This window comes from Bactrocera neohumeralis, chromosome 2 (assembly GCF_024586455.1).
Source record: "Bactrocera neohumeralis isolate Rockhampton chromosome 2, APGP_CSIRO_Bneo_wtdbg2-racon-allhic-juicebox.fasta_v2, whole genome shotgun sequence".
Lineage (NCBI taxonomy): Eukaryota > Metazoa > Arthropoda > Insecta > Diptera > Tephritidae > Bactrocera > Bactrocera neohumeralis.
This window is the reverse complement of record NC_065919.1, coordinates 74,386,998-74,406,811: the sequence shown is the minus strand read 5'-3', so window position 1 is coordinate 74,406,811 and position 19,814 is coordinate 74,386,998. Positions and strand designations below refer to the sequence as shown.

The window sequence follows — 19,814 nt, the reverse complement described above, 5'->3', positions numbered from 1 at the left end:
GTAAAATACTAATATTGTAAGCGATAATACAATTATAGCTGGCGACAAATAAGAGAAAATAGCTTGTAAACGTTATACTCGTATACATTTGTATGTGCAAATATACATACATATATACAAACAAGAAAAAACGTTATCTATCTATATCATCTATAGCAAAGCGATAATACCCTTCACAGATGCATTTTTTTTTACCATGAAAAATACTCCGATTATTGCCTTGAAAAGTCTAGTTCGCTTATATACAGACAGACATAATTAAATCGGCTCCGCTCATCACATCATCAAGAGCACATCACGTACATATCATCGACTGCTATGCACATAAATAAACTTTTGCTGGACTTCATAGTATTTTTTGAAAATTAATAAAGTACTACAAACCTGAGTTAAGGACTGAATTCCAAATATTATTTTAATTCTTGAAATGATATATCCATAATTGCTTAAGTATACATGCAACTTTTAACAACTAATATCAAGATCAAATTCTACTTGAAATATTTAACCATGTTGCTTGACTCCTTCTTTAGTTAACATTCCAGAAAGTTAGAAAATTCAATATTTGTAAGATTTAAATTTAAAAAACACAATTTTATATAGTTTGCTTCAAACTTCAGTTTTATGAGAATTTACTAATTTGAAACAAACTTTGACTAGCATCAGCGGAAATTGGCGGACTACGGTATAAATGACAGATGACGTTTAACACAATCAAAACTTCCCCACTTGTTAAAAAATTTCTGATCTCAACTTCCGCTTCTTCCTTTGGTTTATATTTCATAATTATCGAACATAGCATCCGTCAAATTATATCAAGTGTCAAATATTACAAAGTTTGTGTAAATTATTGACATTTTAGTGAAAACTTATAGTGCCTAAATAAGAACGAAAACATTTATCGCCTATACAAATATGTAAGTAAACTTTCGAAATTATTAAATCTAGTAAGTAATAAATAGATGTTGACTTTACTTGATGTCCTTTTCATTTTCTGCTAGTTAGTACAGACCTAGAAACATAATTACATAACCTACATCTATGCATATAAAACTTGTCTATAATTTTCAAAAGGTGATCACGAAAAATATTTTTGTTCATTATAGTTATAAAACTACAAAAAAACACATATTTTTTAACACTTGAATAGCGGTCGGCTTTATTTAAATTAAGCTTGCAACATTAAATCACTACAATTACGCTAACATAAGTAACTTATGCATAACCAAACATACAAAATGTTAACAAAGAACTTATATAATCTACTTTAGGAACTTTTCAGTCTTTTATAAATTAGTTCTAATTGCTATAATACTTTTGCATAATATCATCGACTCATATTTAGTCAACTTCTTCTACTGTTGGTCCACCGTAATTATCACCGCCAAAACCACCAGATTGTTGTCCGCAATTACCAGGTTGTGGACCAGCACCTCCTGCTTGTTGGTGCATCTTTGTCATAATTGGACTACATATTTTCGTCAGCTCCTCCAACTTATACTCGAACTCCTCCTTTTCGGCGGTGGTATTAATATCAAGCCATTTAATCGTCTCTTTACACTTCTCCAGTACTCGATCTTTATCTGATTGACTTAATTTGCTTCCCGCTTCGTCAGCTGCTTGTTTTACACCAAACACATAGCTTTCAAGTTGATTGCGGGCAGTTATTCGTTGACGGTGTTTCTCATCTTCCTCGGCATATTTTTCGGCTTCATTTACCATACGATCGATGTCTGCTTGTGAAAGTCGTCCCTTATCGTTCTTTATAGTTATATTCTTAGCATTGCCGGTGCTCATTTCCTTTGCCGTCACATTCAAAATTCCATTAGCATCCAAATCGAAAGTTACATCTACTTTGGGTACTCCTCGTGGAGCTGGTGGAATTCCAGTTAAATTGAATGTGCCCAGCAAGTTGTTGTCTTTGGTCATGGCTCGTTCACCCTCAAACACCTGAATGGTGACAGCTGGTTGGTTATCTGCATACGTCGTGAAGGTTTTTGATTGTTTGCATGGTATACGACTGTTCCGCTCAATCAATTTGGTCATCACTCCGCCAGCGGTCTCAATTCCTAGTGACAATGGTGCCACGTCAACCAACAGCACATCTTGAATTGCACTGCTCTTATCACCACTCAGAATTGCTGCTTGAATAGCTGCACCATATGCCACCGCCTCATCTGGATTGATTGAAAGGTTCAAAGTTTTTCCACCGAAGAATGTTTGTAGCAAGTTTTGTACTTTAGGAATTCGAGTTGAACCACCAACAAGGACAATATCGTGGATTTGGCCTTTGTCCATTTTGGCATCATTCAAAGCTTTTTCTACTGGATCTAGTGTACTGCGGAACAAATCACCACACATCTCCTCAAACCGTGCTCGGCTAATTTTTGTATAGAAATCTACTCCTTCATATAGAGCATCAATCTCTATAGAAGCTTCAGTGCTGGATGACAGTGTACGTTTCGCACGCTCTGCTGCTGTTCTTAATCGTCGCAACGCTCGAGGATTCGATCGCAAATCCTTTTTATATTTACGTTTGAACTCTTCTGCAAAGTGGTTTACCAATCGATTGTCGAAGTCTTCTCCACCCAAGTGAGTATCACCAGCTGTCGCTCGCACTTCAAATAGTGAGCCTTCATCAATAGTTAAAATGGAAACATCAAAAGTACCACCGCCCAAATCGAATATGAGCACATTGCGTTCGCCTTTAAGGTTTTTATCCAGACCATAAGCTAAAGCCGCTGCTGTTGGTTCATTAATAATTCGAAGAACATTCAATCCCGCAATGGCACCAGCATCTTTGGTGGCCTGACGTTGTGAGTCGTTGAAGTAAGCCGGCACTGTGATAACGGCATCTCTTACAGATGTACCCAAATACGCTTCGGCAGTCTCTTTCATTTTTGTTAGCACCATTGAACTTATTTCTTCAGGGGCAAACTTTTTCTGTTCTCCTTTGAATTCAACACTTAACTTGGGCTTCCCACAATCGTTAACCACTGTAAAAGGCCAATGCTTCATGTCCGCCTGGATTTTCTGATCGTCATACTTTCGTCCAATTAATCGCTTTGCATCAAACACTGTGTTCTTTGGGTTCATGGCAACTTGATTCTTCGCGGCGTCACCAATAAGCCGCTCCGAGTCTGTGAACGCCACATAGCTGGGTGTTGTACGATTACCTTGATCGTTTGCTATAATTTCCACTTTTCCGTGTTGGAATACTCCTACACACGAGTATGTTGTTCCCAAATCTATTCCAATTGCAACCATTTTAATTGCTTTCTTGTACTTTTTAGTATTTCAGTTAAACTTATTTATTATTAACTTTCAATATTTAATATTCTTAAATTGTTTCTTATGCACTCGATAAAAAGTTGTTTGTTTTCTGTTTTGTTTTGCTAAATGACTTTAGCTAATTTTGTTATGTTTATTCGCTTTGACTTTTCAAATGAAACTATGCGGAGGAGAAATCTTCGGCCGGTATTTATATGAAATCAGTCGGAGAGAGAATAGTCGAGAACAGATTTCTTGACGTTTCTGGAAATGTCTATACACCATTCGCTACTCGCAATTGAGAAAAACGATAAAGCGTCGTAAAATATGTTGCCAATAGGAATCTAAAAAAACTGTAGTTAGCTTTAAAGAATTTTAATTACTCTGTCTATTATTACAAAATTTTTTACAAAGAATAACAACCTTTACGTAGTGCAATTGCTGAAAAAGCAAATAACGGACATATGCCTTTATTTTATTATTATATGTTGTCTCCAACAGTTGATAAGGAGAGTATGAAAGAGTAGTTCTCTCATAAAATTATTAGCAGAAATAAATTTATGAATGAAATATTTCTCTCGGGAGTAAATTTTTTCTAGTAATTGTTGGATTGTTGCTATTATAGCGTTTACCACTTAAACGTAATGCTATGTGAAAACTACATAATATTATTATCGCAATAAGTGATTTTGCTAATTTGTTTAGATTTAATTGTGGGAAATTTTTGTTAATTTTCTGATTATCAAATTTGAAACCTATTGACTGTTTCGTCGATAACAGCTTGCGACCGAATCAGCTGTACTCTTCGGAATAGAGCACCTACTCTACCGGCGGATGAGAACAAAATCGTATGTTATAAAAATCGGTTCAGAAGTTATATCCATCATCGGAAATATCAGATTAAAACTGTTAAACAAATGTTAGTATGACAATTCTTTAATATTTGTAATAAGTCGATTATGTAAATCTGTTAAAATGTATACGTATATTTAGAAACGTTGATTTATACCAAATGGTATGTAGCCTTCTGCATTAAGATATTAATCTGCAACATACATATGTATCTAATTTTAAATTTCTAACGAATTTGTAGCTATAGTTAAAATTTTCCAAAAAACGATCATTTATAGTCCTATTCCACTTTTTTCATAAAATGTGAAACCAAACAGGTGTTACTGCTCCATTAAAAATCAGCCATTTGTTTTTAGTTGAACTACTGGCTGATCGTATGAAAACTGAACACACTTTTAGCACAATTGCAACGGCATAGTTAATTAAACTCCAGCGTTCCGCAATATTTACATATGTATGTATGTCGCTATGTAAATACGGTAGGTCAACAATTTTAATTCTAAGCATGGAGGTGCATATGAATAAAAAAGTACAAACTGTATATGAACTAAATATTCTCCGATCATTAAGTTTAATTGTATTTATTAATAAACATTTCTACATTATTTATGCCTCTCCTCCATCCTCTTAAACTAACTATATTTAACAAAATGTGATTGAACTTTTGTTCCTAGTGTTGAATTTAAAAATAACATTATGGATATTTTTCGTACAGGTACTCTCCACTCTCATTTTTCAAAAATACATTTGTGCATAACTTTCTGTAAACGTTCCCCATGTAGTTAGGAGGAGATACCCCTCTCCAACTTTTTGAGATCAGATTCTATTTTTTCTCTTCACAATAATTGTACACTTTTTTCGTCAGCGATACCGATTGTAGCGAGGAGGAGATACTCCTCTCCAACTTTCTGAGAACAGTTTCTATTTTTTCTCTTCACAATAATTGCACCCTTTTGTCGTCAGCTGTAGCATTTCATTCGAACAGCCATAGACATTTCGAGAAATGTCAAGAAATCTGTTCTCGACTATTCTCTCTCCGACTGATTTCATATAAATACCGGCCGAAGATTTCTCCTCCGCATAGTTTCATTTGAAAAGTCAAAGCGAATAAACATAACAAAGTTAGCTAAAGTCATTTAGCAAAACAAAACAGAAAACAAACAACTTTTTATCGAGTGCATAAGAAACAATTTAAGAATATTAAATATTGAAAGTTAATAATAAATAAGTTTAACTGAAATACTAAAAAGTACAAGAAAGCAATTAAAATGGTTGCAATTGGAATAGATTTGGGAACAACATACTCGTGTGTAGGAGTATTCCAACACGGAAAAGTGGAAATTATAGCAAACGATCAAGGTAATCGTACAACACCCAGCTATGTGGCGTTCACAGACTCGGAGCGGCTTATTGGTGACGCCGCGAAGAATCAAGTTGCCATGAACCCAAAGAACACAGTGTTTGATGCAAAGCGATTAATTGGACGAAAGTATGACGATCAGAAAATCCAGGCGGACATGAAGCATTGGCCTTTTACAGTGGTTAACGATTGTGGGAAGCCCAAGTTAAGTGTTGAATTCAAAGGAGAACAGAAAAAGTTTGCCCCTGAAGAAATAAGTTCAATGGTGCTAACAAAAATGAAAGAGACTGCCGAAGCGTATTTGGGTACATCTGTAAGAGATGCCGTTATCACAGTGCCGGCTTACTTCAACGACTCACAACGTCAGGCCACCAAAGATGCTGGTGCCATTGCGGGATTGAATGTTCTTCGAATTATTAATGAACCAACAGCAGCGGCTTTAGCTTATGGTCTGGATAAAAACCTTAAAGGCGAACGCAATGTGCTCATATTCGATTTGGGCGGTGGTACTTTTGATGTTTCCATTTTAACTATTGATGAAGGCTCACTATTTGAAGTGCGAGCGACAGCTGGTGATACTCACTTGGGTGGAGAAGACTTCGACAATCGATTGGTAAACCACTTTGCAGAAGAGTTCAAACGTAAATATAAAAAGGATTTGCGATCGAATCCTCGAGCGTTGCGACGATTAAGAACAGCAGCAGAGCGTGCGAAACGTACACTGTCATCCAGCACTGAAGCTTCTATAGAGATTGATGCTCTATATGAAGGAGTAGATTTCTATACAAAAATTAGCCGAGCACGGTTTGAGGAGATGTGTGGTGATTTGTTCCGCAGTACACTAGATCCAGTAGAAAAAGCTTTGAATGATGCCAAAATGGACAAAGGCCAAATCCACGATATTGTCCTTGTTGGTGGTTCAACTCGAATTCCTAAAGTACAAAACTTGCTACAAACATTCTTCGGTGGAAAAACTTTGAACCTTTCAATCAATCCAGATGAGGCGGTGGCATATGGTGCAGCTATTCAAGCAGCAATTCTGAGTGGTGATAAGAGCAGTGCAATTCAAGATGTCCTGTTGGTTGACGTGGCACCATTATCACTAGGAATTGAGACCGCTGGTGGAGTGATGACCAAATTGATTGAGCGGAACAGTCGTATACCATGCAAACAGTCAAAAACCTTCACGACGTATGCAGATAACCAACCAGCTGTCACCATTCAGGTGTTTGAGGGTGAACGAGCCATGACCAAAGACAACAACTTGCTGGGCACATTCAATTTAACTGGAATTCCACCAGCTCCTCGAGGAGTACCCAAAGTAGATGTAACTTTCGATTTGGATGCTAATGGAATTTTGAATGTGACTGCAAAGGAAATGAGCACCGGCAATGCTAAGAATATAACTATAAAGAACGATAAGGGACGACTTTCACAAGCAGACATCGATCGTATGGTAAATGAAGCCGAAAAATATGCCGAGGAAGATGAGAAACACCGTCAACGAATAACAGCCCGCAATCAACTTGAAAGCTATGTGTTTAGTGTAAAACAAGCAGCTGACGAAGCGGGAGGCAAATTAAGTCAATCAGATAAAGATCAAGTACTTGAGAAGTGTAAAGAGACGATTAAATGGCTTGATAGTAATACCACCGCCGAAAAGGAGGAGTTCGAGTATAAGTTGGAGGAGCTGACGAAAATATGTAGTCCAATTATGACAAAGATGCACCAACAAGCAGGAGGTGCTGGTTCACAACCTGGTAATTGTGGACAACAATCTGGTGGCTTTGGCGGTAATAATTACGGTGGACCTACAGTCGAGGAAGTTGACTAAATTCCAATTTACAGTATTCTAATATTCATGTAAATGCCAAAGAAATTATAGGTTAAGTTTAGATTGTAAATATGTTTGTATATAAAACTCGGTTTAATTTATTTATTTATCTTTATAAAAATGTATGAAAGTTGTTAATGATGTTATTTAACGTGGTAGTACTCGCTTGGTTATACAATTGAATAAAACTGACTACTTTAAAAAAATTTTAAATCTAAAATTTGGTTTTTAATTTTATAAACATGTTCCCAACACCAAAGGCTTATGTCATTCGAAACCTTGAACTTCGCCATCTGTAAAGAGAAAAGTTACATTAGGAGAATAGTTACTATTCCTTAATTGGATGCACAAAGTGGTGAATGCAGTAATAATTGTTACTTGTATTACAAAATTGTATATTACTATCGGGTGATTTTTTAAGAGCTTGATAACTTTTTTAAAAAAAAAAACGCATAAAATTTGCAAAATCTCATCGGTTCTTTATTTGAAACGTTAGATTGGTTCATGACATTTACTTTTTGAAGATAATTTCATTTAAATGTTGACCGCGGCTGCGTCTTGGGTGGTCCATTCGGAAAGTCCAATTTTGGGCAACTTTTTCGAGCATTTCGGCCGGAATAGCCCGAATTTCTTCGGAAATGTTGTCTTCCAAAGCTGGAATAGTTGCTGGCTTATTTCTGTAGACTTTAGACTTGACGTAGCCCCACAAAAAATAGTCTAAAGGCGTTAAATCGCATGATCTTGGTGGCCAACTTACGGGTCCATTTCTTGAGATGAATTGTTCTCCGAAGTTTTCCCTCAAAATGGCCATAGAATCGCGAGCTGTGTGGCATGTAGCGCCATCTTGTTGAAACCACATGTCAACCAAGATGCTAACAAACTTTTTGTTGCCAAAAATGGAAGAACTGAACTTGGTTGACATGTGGTTTCAACAAGATGGCGCTACATGCCACACAGCTCGCGATTCTATGGCCATTTTGAGGGAAAACTTCGGAGAACAATTCATCTCAAGAAATGGACCCGTAAGTTGGCCACCAAGATCATGCGATTTTACGCCTTTAGACTATTTTTTGTGGGGCTACGTCAAGTCTAAAGTCTACAGAAATAAGCCAGCAACTATTCCAGCTTTGGAAGACAACATTTCCGAAGAAATTCGGGCTATTCCGGCCGAAATGCTCGAAAAAGTTGCCCAAAATTGGACTTTCCGAATGGACCACCTAAGACGCAGCCGAGGTCAACATTTAAATGAAATTATCTTCAAAAAGTAAATGTCATGAACCAATCTAACGTTTCAAATAAAGAACCGATGAGATTTTGCAAATTTTATGCGTTTTTTTTTTAAAAAAGTTATCAAGCTCTTAAAAAATCACCCGATATATAGTAAGAAAAAAAGAAAGACCTGAAATTTTATTATTTAACTGGGCTAAAAGAACATTTTTACTATGTTACATACATTTCAAATGGGTTCCGTATTAATACGTACATACATGAAGTTTTATATAAAGTAGCTCCATTGTTGAACTCTTTATAAATAAATACACTCTTCACTACGCAAAGCTTACCATTCAAAATTTTCACGTGTTGTGCATATTTGACAACACTTTATATAGCGGTACGTTTTGTTTTATAGAGTTTTGTTTACTTAGAAGTAAGTTAATTACAATCAAAATTTTTAAAAATTAAAAACAAAACACATTCGGCTATAGACAAAATCATTTGAAAGTTTGTGAGCTTTATAAAATGAGCTCGAAATGTCTCTTACATGCTGACATGCGATGAAAAAACTTTATTATTATTATTTTTTTTATATAATTTCATTTACACTATAATTGAAATTAATGTTTTATTTTATAATTCTTTAATTGAATCAGGAAATTTAGTCGCGGTATTAATTTAAAAGCAATAAAAATCGGCCGCTTTTGTATAATCAGCACAGAAAAGCTAGTTTGTGTTTTACTCATTAAACGTAATAAATTAAAAACTATAATTATAATTAGATAATGTAATAATAATAAATAACAAAATTGAAGAAAATCCAGAGCGAATAAAAACGACCTAAAAAAATTTAAGAAAGTATAATGGTAAGCTTTGCGTGGCTACCAGTGTAGGTTACCCTTGTTATGTTTTGGTTGTTTTGCGCTATGTCGATATAATGAAACTGGACTTAGTTATAAGCCGTTCCCACTACAATCAAGTCTACGTAACCGAAACAGACCCGTAACTGTTATAGCAGTTTAAATAAATTTCAATAGAAACGTTTTGTGGTCATGAAAGCTGTCTATCAATTGAGCTGTGTGAACATTTGAAGTCCACTGTCTATGAATTGTTTGAACCTTATCTATCATATATGTATTTACCAATGCCTTAAATCATGGAAAGAAACATATAGTAATACTCTTTCTATTGATTGACACAGTTAACTGGTCAACAAAGAGTTAATTTGCAATTAATTGCTCTTTAGTTCCTTACGCGAATTGATCTGCTGATAAAGGAAAACAAGACGATGTTTACTGTTCTCAAATAAATAGTCAAATCACTTCCATTTTGTTTCCCTATTACAATTTCGGCTAATTTTGAATGTCATAAAAGTCGATAACAATACAAACCTTAAACTCCTGGTTTCTCTTGACTACATATTTTATAAGTACATATAGTTATATAAATTATAAGATTTTAAAGGGCTAATTTTATTAATCTTCTTATGATTTGATGTATTATATTCAAAATGTTTAAATTTATATATATACATATCTAAAAAGCACAAAGGTTGCAGATAATTATTTTTTCCAAGTAACCCTGAGGTAAACAAGCGATTTTTGGAAGGTTTCTTTGAAATATGTATGATGTTGGATTATTTATTCATCTGACATTATGAAATATACATATGTAACTTGTAGTATATTTTTATTTTATGCTGTATTCCATATTTTTTCCCACCGCTTCAAAAAATGAGACTGTTCATGAGTAAAATAGTGAAAACTAATTCTTAACCTATAATTAGTGAAATTAAAGGAAAGATTTCCTGAACGACCTACTACTAAAAAATCAATCTTTGATAATTTTTAATTTCACTTTATTCTTTAATTTTTCAGTACATAAATCAAGAAGCAATTAATATAAAGGGATAAAGCTTTGCACGAATGATGCCTTTGGTGTATGCCACCTTATGACCAAAAATTGTTCAAATCCAACCAAAACTGTTCAAGCCCTTAGGTACCGAATATTTGGACCCCAGTACTTACAGTTGACTTTTGATCGATAATATCGGTATAGGTGTGAGATAGATAATTGAAATTCAGGGATAATCCTTCTCTGTTTGTGTTGAAATTCCACGTGTCCGCATATATAGACCAAATCAGAGAGTGTGTTTTACTCTTAACTGTGTATCTTTGTGTCCAAAATATATAAATTTGAGCGAAAACTTGACCTATCCCCTATACACCTAAAATCAGGATTTTCGAACATTCAGTTGACTTTACTCTATATAATTGTTTATATCCTGAACAGGGTATATTAAGTTTGCCACCCAGAATGAAGCGTCTGAGACCCTATAAAGTATATATATAAATGATCAGTATGTTGAGGTGAGTTGATTTAGCCATGTCCGTCAGTCTGTCTGTCCATCTGTCTGTATATATACGAACTAGTCCCTCAATTTTTAAGATATCGTTTTGAAATTTTGCAAACGTCATTTTCTCTTCAAGAAGCTGCTCATTTGTCGGAACTGCCGATATCGGACCACTATAACATATAGCTGGCATACAAACTGAACGATCGGAATCAAGTTCTTGTATGGAAAACTTTCACATTTGACAATATATCTTCACAAAAGTTCTCACAGGTTATTTTCTGAGATAATAATGTAATCTCAAAAAAAAATGTTTCAGATCGGCTTACTATAGCATATAGCTGCCATACAAACAGAACGATCAGAATCAAGTTCTTGTATGGAAAACTTTCACATTTGACAATATATCTTCACAAAAGTTCTCACAGGTTATTTTCTGAAATAATAATGTAATCTCAGAAAAAATTGTTCAGATCGGCTTACTATAGCATATAGCTGCCATACAAACAGAACGATCGGAATCAAGTTCTTGTATGGAAAACTTTCACATTTGACAATATATCTTCACAAAAGTTGGCACAGGTTATTTTCTAACATAATAATGTAATCTCCGAAGGAATTGTTCAGATCGGTTAATATAGCATATAGCTGCCATAAAAACTGAATGAACGGAGTCAAGTGTATGCATGGGAAACTTCCTCATTTGACGATATATCTTCACGAAGTTTGGTATGAGTTATTGTTCATAGAAATAATGTAATATCGGAAGAAATTGTTCAGATCGGCTCACTATAGCATACAGCTGCCATACAAACCGAACGATCGGAATCAAGGGTTTGTATGGAAAACTTTCGCATTTGACGTGGTATCTTCACGAAATATGACATGGATTACTGCTTAAGGTAATAATATAATCTCCGAAAAAATTGTTCAAATCGGATTACTATAGTACATATGTAGCTTTCATGCAAACTGAACACTTAGTTACTAAAAGAAATGCGCCTGTGAAGGGTATATCAGCTTCGGTGCAGTCGAAGCTAACGTTTTTTCTTGTTTTTTTTTTTTTTTTAGTATGTGGCATGTTAATAAAATAGATAAAAATCGGGTCGATACTACTCCAACTCCCATATACTACATATAATGGTTGTCGTTTGAACCATAATATCACCCTAACATAATATAAAGATATTCTCCCCTCCATTACTTTTCCCTTTTATACCAAATATTTTAAATTTCGCCTTTTCGATTAAGTTTATATCTCAAGTATATCTAGATATCGCAACTAAATTAAGGGAGATTATATTAATAAGTAGTATGTCATTCGGTATTACAAATTATGGATATCGGTTAGATGGTGTTAGATTGATTTTAATATAAATATGTCGGACTACGGGTCTTTTTCTTCATGTCTGGTTAGCAAAGGCTCCCTCTTTCGGTGGGGTTAACCATTGAAAAAAAAACGGCCCTAAGTGATTATATGACCTATAGTTTAAGAGCAATTTTTTCAATGTCTGATTAGCAACCACCTGCCAGTTAAGTGCTGGATAACTTAACCAAGACTTCTTTTTTATTTTAATCAGAACTTAACTGAAAGATGGCTTCTAACCAGACATTGAGCAAATGGCCATTATATAAATAGCAAGTATGATCAAAACATTTTTCAATATAAAGTTTTACCAACGTTGATAATATTGATTATTGAAAATTGCGAGACTATCAAATCTTCGGTTGCGTCCGATCTTAGCTCTCCTTAGTTGTTTTTTTGGGTTTCCTTTTACCCGCTTAAGAAGATTAATTTGAAATACTTAATATTATTGGAAACATTTAATACCGAGCAATTCGACAACATCGTTTTCAAAATAATATAATAATAATACAATACTAGTATAGAAAGCCGTAATTTTTTCATTAATATATTACATAGAATCACCAAATTATATAAACAGTAACAGCCTCAAATTTTACAGTTTTATGAGAATTTACTAATTTGAAATAAACCTTGACTAGCATCAGCGGAAATTGTCGTACTACAAATGACATATGATATTTAATATAATCAAAACATCCCAAGTTGTTAAAAAAATTCTGCTCTCAACTTCCCCTTCCTTTAGTTTATATTTCATAATTATCGAATATAGCCTCTGTCAAATTAGATCAAGTTCAAAGTTTGTGTAAATTAATATATTTTAATGAAAACTTATAGTGTCTAAATAAGAATAAAAATATGTATCACCTATACAAATTGTGAGTAAACTTTCGAAATTATTAAACCTAGTCAGTTATAAGGAGACGGTGACTTTACTTGACCCTTTTCAATGTCTACTAGTTAGTACAGACGTAGAAACATAATTACATGACCTACATCTTTGCATATAAAACTTGTCTATAATTTTCAAAAGGTGATCGCGAAAAATATTTTTCTTCATTATAGTTATAAAACTACAAAAAAAACACATATTTTTTAACACTTGAATAGCGGTCGGCTTTATTTAAATTAAGCTTGCAACATTAAATCACTACAATTACGCTAACATAAGTAACTTATGCATTAACCAAACATACAAAATGTTAACAAAGAACTTATATAATCTACTTTAGGAACTTTTCAGTCTTTTATAAATTAGTTCTAATTGCTATAATACTTTTGCATAATATCAGCGACTCATATTTAGTCAACTTCTTCTACTGTTGGTCCACCGTAATTATCACCGCCAAAACCACCAGATTGTTGTCCGCAATTACCAGGTTGTGGACCAGCACCTCCTGCTTGTTGATGCATCTTTGTCATAATTGGACTACATATTTTCGTCAGCTCCTCCAACTTATACTCGAACTCCTCCTTTTCGGCGGTGGTATTACTATCAAGCCATTTAACCGTCTCTTTACACTTCTCAAGTACTTGATCTTTATCTGATTGACTTAATTTGCTTCCCGCTTCGTCAGCTGCTTGTTTTACACCAAACACATAGCTTTCAAGTTGATTGCGAGCAGCAATTCGTTGACGGTGTTTCTCATCTTCCTCGGCATATTTTTCGGCTTCATTTACCATACGATCGATGTCTGCTTGTGAAAGTCGTCCCTTATCGTTCTTTATAGTTATATTCTTAGCATTGCCGGTGCTCATTTCCTTTGCCGTCACATTCAAAATTCCATTAGCATCCAAATCGAAAGTTACATCTACTTTGGGTACACCTCGAGGAGCTGGTGGAATACCAGTTAAATTGAATGTGCCCAGCAAGTTGTTGTCTTTGGTCATGGCTCGTTCACCCTCAAAAACTTGAATGGTGACAGCTGGTTGGTTATCTGCATATGTCGTGAAGGTTTTTGACTGTTTGCATGGTATACGACTGTTCCGCTCAATCAGTTTGGTCATCACTCCACCAGCGGTCTCAATTCCTAGTGATAATGGTGCCACGTCAACCAACAGGACATCTTGAATTGCACTGCTCTTATCACCACTCAGAATTGCTGCTTGAATAGCTGCACCATATGCCACCGCCTCATCTGGATTGATTGAAAGGTTCAAAGTTTTTCCACCGAAGAATGTTTGTAGCAAGTTTTGTACTTTCGGAATTCGAGTTGAACCACCAACAAGGACAATATCGTGGATTTGGCTTTTGTCCATTTTGGCATCGTTCAAAGCTTTTTCTACTGGATCTAGTGTACTGCGGAACAAATCACCACACATCTCCTCAAACCGTGCTCGGCTAATTTTTGTGTAGAAATCTACTCCTTCATATAGAGCATCAATCTCTATAGAAGCTTCAGTGCTGGAAGACAGTGTACGTTTCGCACGTTCTGCCGCTGTTCTTAATCGTCGCAACGCTCGAGGATTTGATCGCAAATCCTTTTTATATTTACGTTTGAACTCTTCTGCAAAGTGGTTTACCAATCGATTGTCGAAGTCTTCTCCACCCAAGTGAGTATCACCAGCTGTCGCTCGCACTTCAAATAGTGAGCCTTCATCAATAGTTAAAATGGAAACATCGAAAGTACCACCGCCCAAATCGAATATGAGCACATTGCGTTCGCCTTTAAGGTTTTTATCCAGACCATAAGCTAAAGCCGCTGCTGTTGGTTCATTAATAATTCGAAGAACATTCAATCCCGCAATGGCACCAGCATCTTTGGTGGCCTGACGTTGCGAGTCGTTGAAGTAAGCCGGCACTGTGATAACGGCGTCTCTTACAGATGTACCCAAATACGCTTCGGCAGTCTCTTTCATTTTTGTAAGAACCATTGAACTTATTTCTTCAGGGGCAAACTTTTTCTGTTCTCCTTTGAATTCAACACTTAACTTTGGCTTCCCACAATCGTTAACCACTGTAAAAGGCCAATGCTTCATGTCCGCCTGGATTTTCTGATCGTCATACTTTCGTCCAATTAATCGCTTTGCATCAAACACTGTGTTCTTTGGGTTCATGGCAACTTGATTCTTCGCGGCGTCACCAATAAGCCGCTCCGAGTCTGTGAACGCCACATAGCTGGGAGTTGTACGATTACCTTGATCGTTTGCTATGATTTCCACTTTTCCGTGTTGGAATACTCCTACACACGAGTATGTTGTTCCCAAATCTATTCCAATTGCAACCATTTTAATTGCTTTCTTGTACTTTTTAGTATTTCAATTAAACTTATTTATTATTAACTTTCAATATTTAATATTCTTAAATTGTTTCTTATGCACTCGGTAAAAAGTTGTTTGTTTTCTGTTTTGTTTTGCTAAATGACTTTAGCTAACTTTGTTATGTTTATTCGCTTTGACTTTTCAAATGAAACTATGCGGAGGAGAAATTTTCGGCCGGTATTTATATGAAATCAGTCGGAGAGAGAATAGTCGAGAACAGATTTCTTGACGTTTCTGGAAATGTCTATACACCATTCGCTACTCGCAATTGAGAAAAACGATAAAGCGTCGTAAAATATGTTGCCAATAGGAATCTAGAAAACTGTAGTTAGCTTTAAAGAATTTTAATGACTCTGTCTATTATTACAAAATTTTTTACAAAGAATAACAACCTTTACGTAGTGCAATTGCTGAAAAAAGCAAATAACGGACATATGCCTTTATTTTATTATTATATGTTGTCTCCAACAGTTGATAAGGAGAGTATGAAAGAGTAGTTCTCTCATAAAATTATTAGCAGAAATAAATTTATGAATGAAATATTTCTCTCGGGAGTAAATTTTTTCTAGTAATTGTTGGATTGTTGCTATTATAGCGTTTACCACTTAAACGTAATGCTATGTGAAAACTACATAATATTATTATCGCAATAAGTGATTTTGCTAATTTGTTTAGATTTAATTGTGGGAAATTTTTGTTAATTTTCTGATTATCAAATTTGAAACCTATTGACTGTTTCGTCGATAACAGCTTGCGACCGAATCAGCTGTACTCTTCGGAATAGAGCACCTACTCTACCGGCGGATGAGAACAAAATCGTATGTTATAAATCGGTTCAGAAGTTATATCCATCATCGGAAATATCAGATTAAAACTGTTAAACAAATGTTAGTATGACAATTCTTTAATATTTGTAATAAGTCGATTATGTAAATCTGTTAAAATGTATACGTATATTTAGAAACGTTGATTTATACCAAATGGTACGTAGCCTTCTGCATTAAGATATTAATCTGCAACATACATACATATGTATCTACTTTTAAATTTCTAACGAATTTGTAGCTATAGTTAAAATTTTCCAAAAAACGATCATTTATAGTCCTATTCCACTTTTTTCATAAAATGTGAAACCAAACAGGTGTTACTGCTCCATTAAAAATCAGCCATTTGTTTTTAGTTGAACTACTGGCTGATCGTATGAAAAGTGAACACACTTTTAGCACAATTGCAACGGCATAGTTAATTAAACTCCAGCGTTCCGCAATATTTATGCCGCTATGTAAATACGGTAGGTCAACAATTTTAATTCTAAGCATGGAGGTGCATATGAATAAAAAAGTACAAACTGTATATGAACTAAATATTCTCCGATCATTAAGTTTAACTGTATTTATTAATAAACATTTCTACATTATTTATGCCTCTCCTCCATCCTCTTAAACTAACTATATTTAACAAAATGTGATTGAACTTTTGTTCCTAGTGTTGAAGTTAAAAATAACATTATGGTTATTTTTCGTACAGGTACTCTCCACTCTCATTTTTCAAAAATACATTTGTACATAACTTTCTGTAAACGTTCCCCATGTAGTTAGGAGGAGATACCCCTCTCCAACTTTTTGAGATCAGTTTCTATTTTTTCTCTTCACAATAATTGCACACTTTTTTCGTCAGCGATACCGATTGTAGCGAGAAGGAGATACTCCTCTCCAACTTTCTGAGAACAGTTTCTATTTTTTCTCTTCACAATAATTGCACCCTTTCGTCGTCAGCTGTAGCATTTCATACGAACAGCACATAGACATTTCGAGAAACGTCAAGAAATCTGTTCTCGACTATTCTCTCTCCGACTGATTTCATATAAATACCGGCCGAAAATTTCTCCTCCGCATAGTTTCATTTGAAAAGTCAAAGCGAATAAACATAACAAAGTTAGCTAAAGTCATTTAGCAAAACAAAACAGAAAACAAACAACTTTTTACCGAGTGCATAAGAAAACAATTTAAGAATATTGAAAGTTAATAATAAATAAGTTTAACTGAAATACTAAAAAGTACAAGAAAGCAATTAAAATGGTTGCAATTGGAATAGATTTGGGAACAACATACTCGTGTGTAGGAGTATTCCAACACGGAAAAGTGGAAATCATAGCGAACGATCAAGGTAATCGCACAACACCCAGCTATGTGGCGTTCACAGACTCGGAGCGGCTTATTGGTGACGCCGCGAAGAATCAAGTTGCCATGAACCCAAAGAACACAGTGTTTGATGCAAAGCGATTAATTGGACGAAAGTATGACGATCAGAAAATCCAGGCGGACATGAAGCATTGGCCTTTTACAGTGGTTAACGATTGTGGGAAGCCAAAGTTAAGTGTTGAATTCAAAGGAGAACAGAAAAAGTTTGCCCCTGAAGAAATAAGTTCAATGGTGCTAACAAAAATGAAAGAGACTGCCGAAGCGTATTTGGGTACATCTGTAAGAGATGCCGTTATCACAGTGCCGGCTTACTTCAACGACTCACAACGTCAGGCCACCAAAGATGCTGGTGCCATTGCGGGATTGAATGTTCTTCGAATTATTAATGAACCAACAGCAGCGGCTTTAGCTTATGGTCTGGATAAAAACCTTAAAGGCGAACGCAATGTGCTCATATTCGATTTGGGCGGTGGTACTTTTGATGTTTCCATTTTAACTATTGATGAAGGCTCACTATTTGAAGTGCGAGCGACAGCTGGTGATACTCACTTGGGTGGAGAAGACTTCGACAATCGATTGGTAAACCACTTTGCAGAAGAGTTCAAACGTAAATATAAAAAGGATTTGCGATCGAATCCTCGAGCGTTGCGACGATTAAGAACAGCAGCAGAGCGTGCGAAACGTACACTGTCATCCAGCACTGAAGCTTCTATTGAGATTGATGCTCTATATGAAGGAGTAGATTTCTACACAAAAATTAGCCGAGCACGGTTTGAGGAGATGTGTGGTGATTTGTTCCGCAGTACACTAGATCCAGTAGAAAAAGCTTTGAACGATGCCAAAATGGACAAAAGCCAAATCCACGATATTGTCCTTGTTGGTGGTTCAACTCGAATTCCGAAAGTACAAAACTTGCTACAAACATTCTTCGGTGGAAAAACTTTGAACCTTTCAATCAATCCAGATGAGGCGGTGGCATATGGTGCAGCTATTCAAGCAGCAATTCTGAGTGGTGATAAGAGCAGTGCAATTCAAGATGTCCTGTTGGTTGACGTGGCACCATTATCACTAGGAATTGAGACCGCTGGTGGAGTGATGACCAAATTGATTGAGCGGAACAGTCGTATACCATGCAAACAGTCAAAAACCTTCACGACGTATGCAGATAACCAACCAGCTGTCACCATTCAGGTGTTTGAGGGTGAACGAGCCATGACCAAAGACAACAACTTGCTGGGCACATTCAATTTAACTGGAATTCCACCAGCTCCTCGAGGAGTACCCAAAGTAGATGTAACTTTCGATTTGGATGCTAATGGAATTTTGAATGTGACTGCAAAGGAAATGAGCACCGGCAATGCTAAGAATATAACTATAAAGAACGATAAGGGACGACTTTCACAAGCAGACATCGATCGTATGGTAAATGAAGCCGAAAAATATGCCGAGGAAGATGAGAAACACCGTCAACGAATAACAGCCCGCAATCAACTTGAAAGCTATGTGTTTGGTGTAAAACAAGCAGCTGACGAAGCGGGAGGCAAATTAAGTCAATCAGATAAAGATCGAGTACTGGAGAAGTGTAAAGAGACGATTAAATGGCTGGATAGTAATACCACCGCCGAAAAGGAGGAGTTCGAGTATAAGTTGGAAGAGCTGACGAAAATATGTAGTCCAATTATGACAAAGATGCACCAACAAGCAGGAGGTGGTCCTCAACCTGGTAATTGCGGACAACAAACTGGTGGCTTTGGCGGTGATAATTATGGTGGACCAACAGTCGAGGAAGTTGACTAAATTCCAATTTGCAGTATTAAAATTTTATTTATTTATTTTATGTAGTTGGTACAAGACTGTGATTTAGTTTTTAATTAAATTATCTTTGAAATGAATTTTAGTAAATACATATGTTGTAATTGTTGCTTAAGTTCATAATTCTTTACAAATATTAAATAAAGCCAGCCGCTTTTAAATATTTTTAAACAAAGAATTTCGCATTTTAAAACGGGTGTTCAAAATTAAAAGTTTAAATATTTTGGTTTGTTGTTCCACTCTTCTTCTCTTATTTATACCTAGCCTATTCCGAATGTGAAATTTATATC

At 35.4% G+C, this 19,814-nt stretch overlaps 3 protein-coding genes across 6 annotated transcripts in view; 2 read left to right on the top strand and 1 right to left on the bottom strand.

Moving 5' to 3' along the window:
- Positions 1–72: 72 nt before the first annotated feature.
- Positions 73–19,814, top strand: part of LOC126767640 (uncharacterized) — a 47,465-nt gene continuing 27,723 nt past the window's right edge. The window contains exon 1 of the mRNA XM_050485113.1: positions 73–917. The gene's annotated coding sequence lies outside the window, so the exon portion shown is untranslated. The remainder of the gene's footprint in view (positions 918–19,814) is intronic.
- LOC126767638 (heat shock protein 68-like) lies at positions 1,132–15,670 on the bottom strand. 3 transcript variants are annotated; one of them, XM_050485109.1, is made up of 2 exons: positions 14,077–15,670; positions 1,132–1,865 (listed from the first exon to the last, which is right to left on the bottom strand). In XM_050485109.1, the coding sequence occupies exons 1-2, from the start codon at positions 15,476–15,478 to the stop codon at positions 1,342–1,344; spliced, it is 1,926 nt and encodes a 641-aa protein (XP_050341066.1). In that variant the 5' UTR covers positions 15,479–15,670; the 3' UTR covers positions 1,132–1,341. The 3 variants fall into 3 exon arrangements, with proteins under 3 accessions (XP_050341066.1, XP_050341064.1, XP_050341065.1); XM_050485107.1 differs by having other exon boundaries at positions 1,132–1,993; positions 14,205–15,670; XM_050485108.1 differs by having other exon boundaries at positions 1,132–3,176; positions 15,388–15,669.
- On the top strand, positions 5,212–19,639 carry LOC126767639 (heat shock protein 68). 2 transcript variants are annotated; one of them, XM_050485110.1, is made up of 2 exons: positions 5,212–7,293; positions 19,487–19,639. In XM_050485110.1, the coding sequence occupies exons 1-2, from the start codon at positions 5,391–5,393 to the stop codon at positions 19,507–19,509; spliced, it is 1,926 nt and encodes a 641-aa protein (XP_050341067.1). In that variant the 5' UTR covers positions 5,212–5,390; the 3' UTR covers positions 19,510–19,639. The 2 variants fall into 2 exon arrangements, with proteins under 2 accessions (XP_050341067.1, XP_050341068.1); XM_050485111.1 differs by having other exon boundaries at positions 5,213–5,481; positions 17,678–19,639.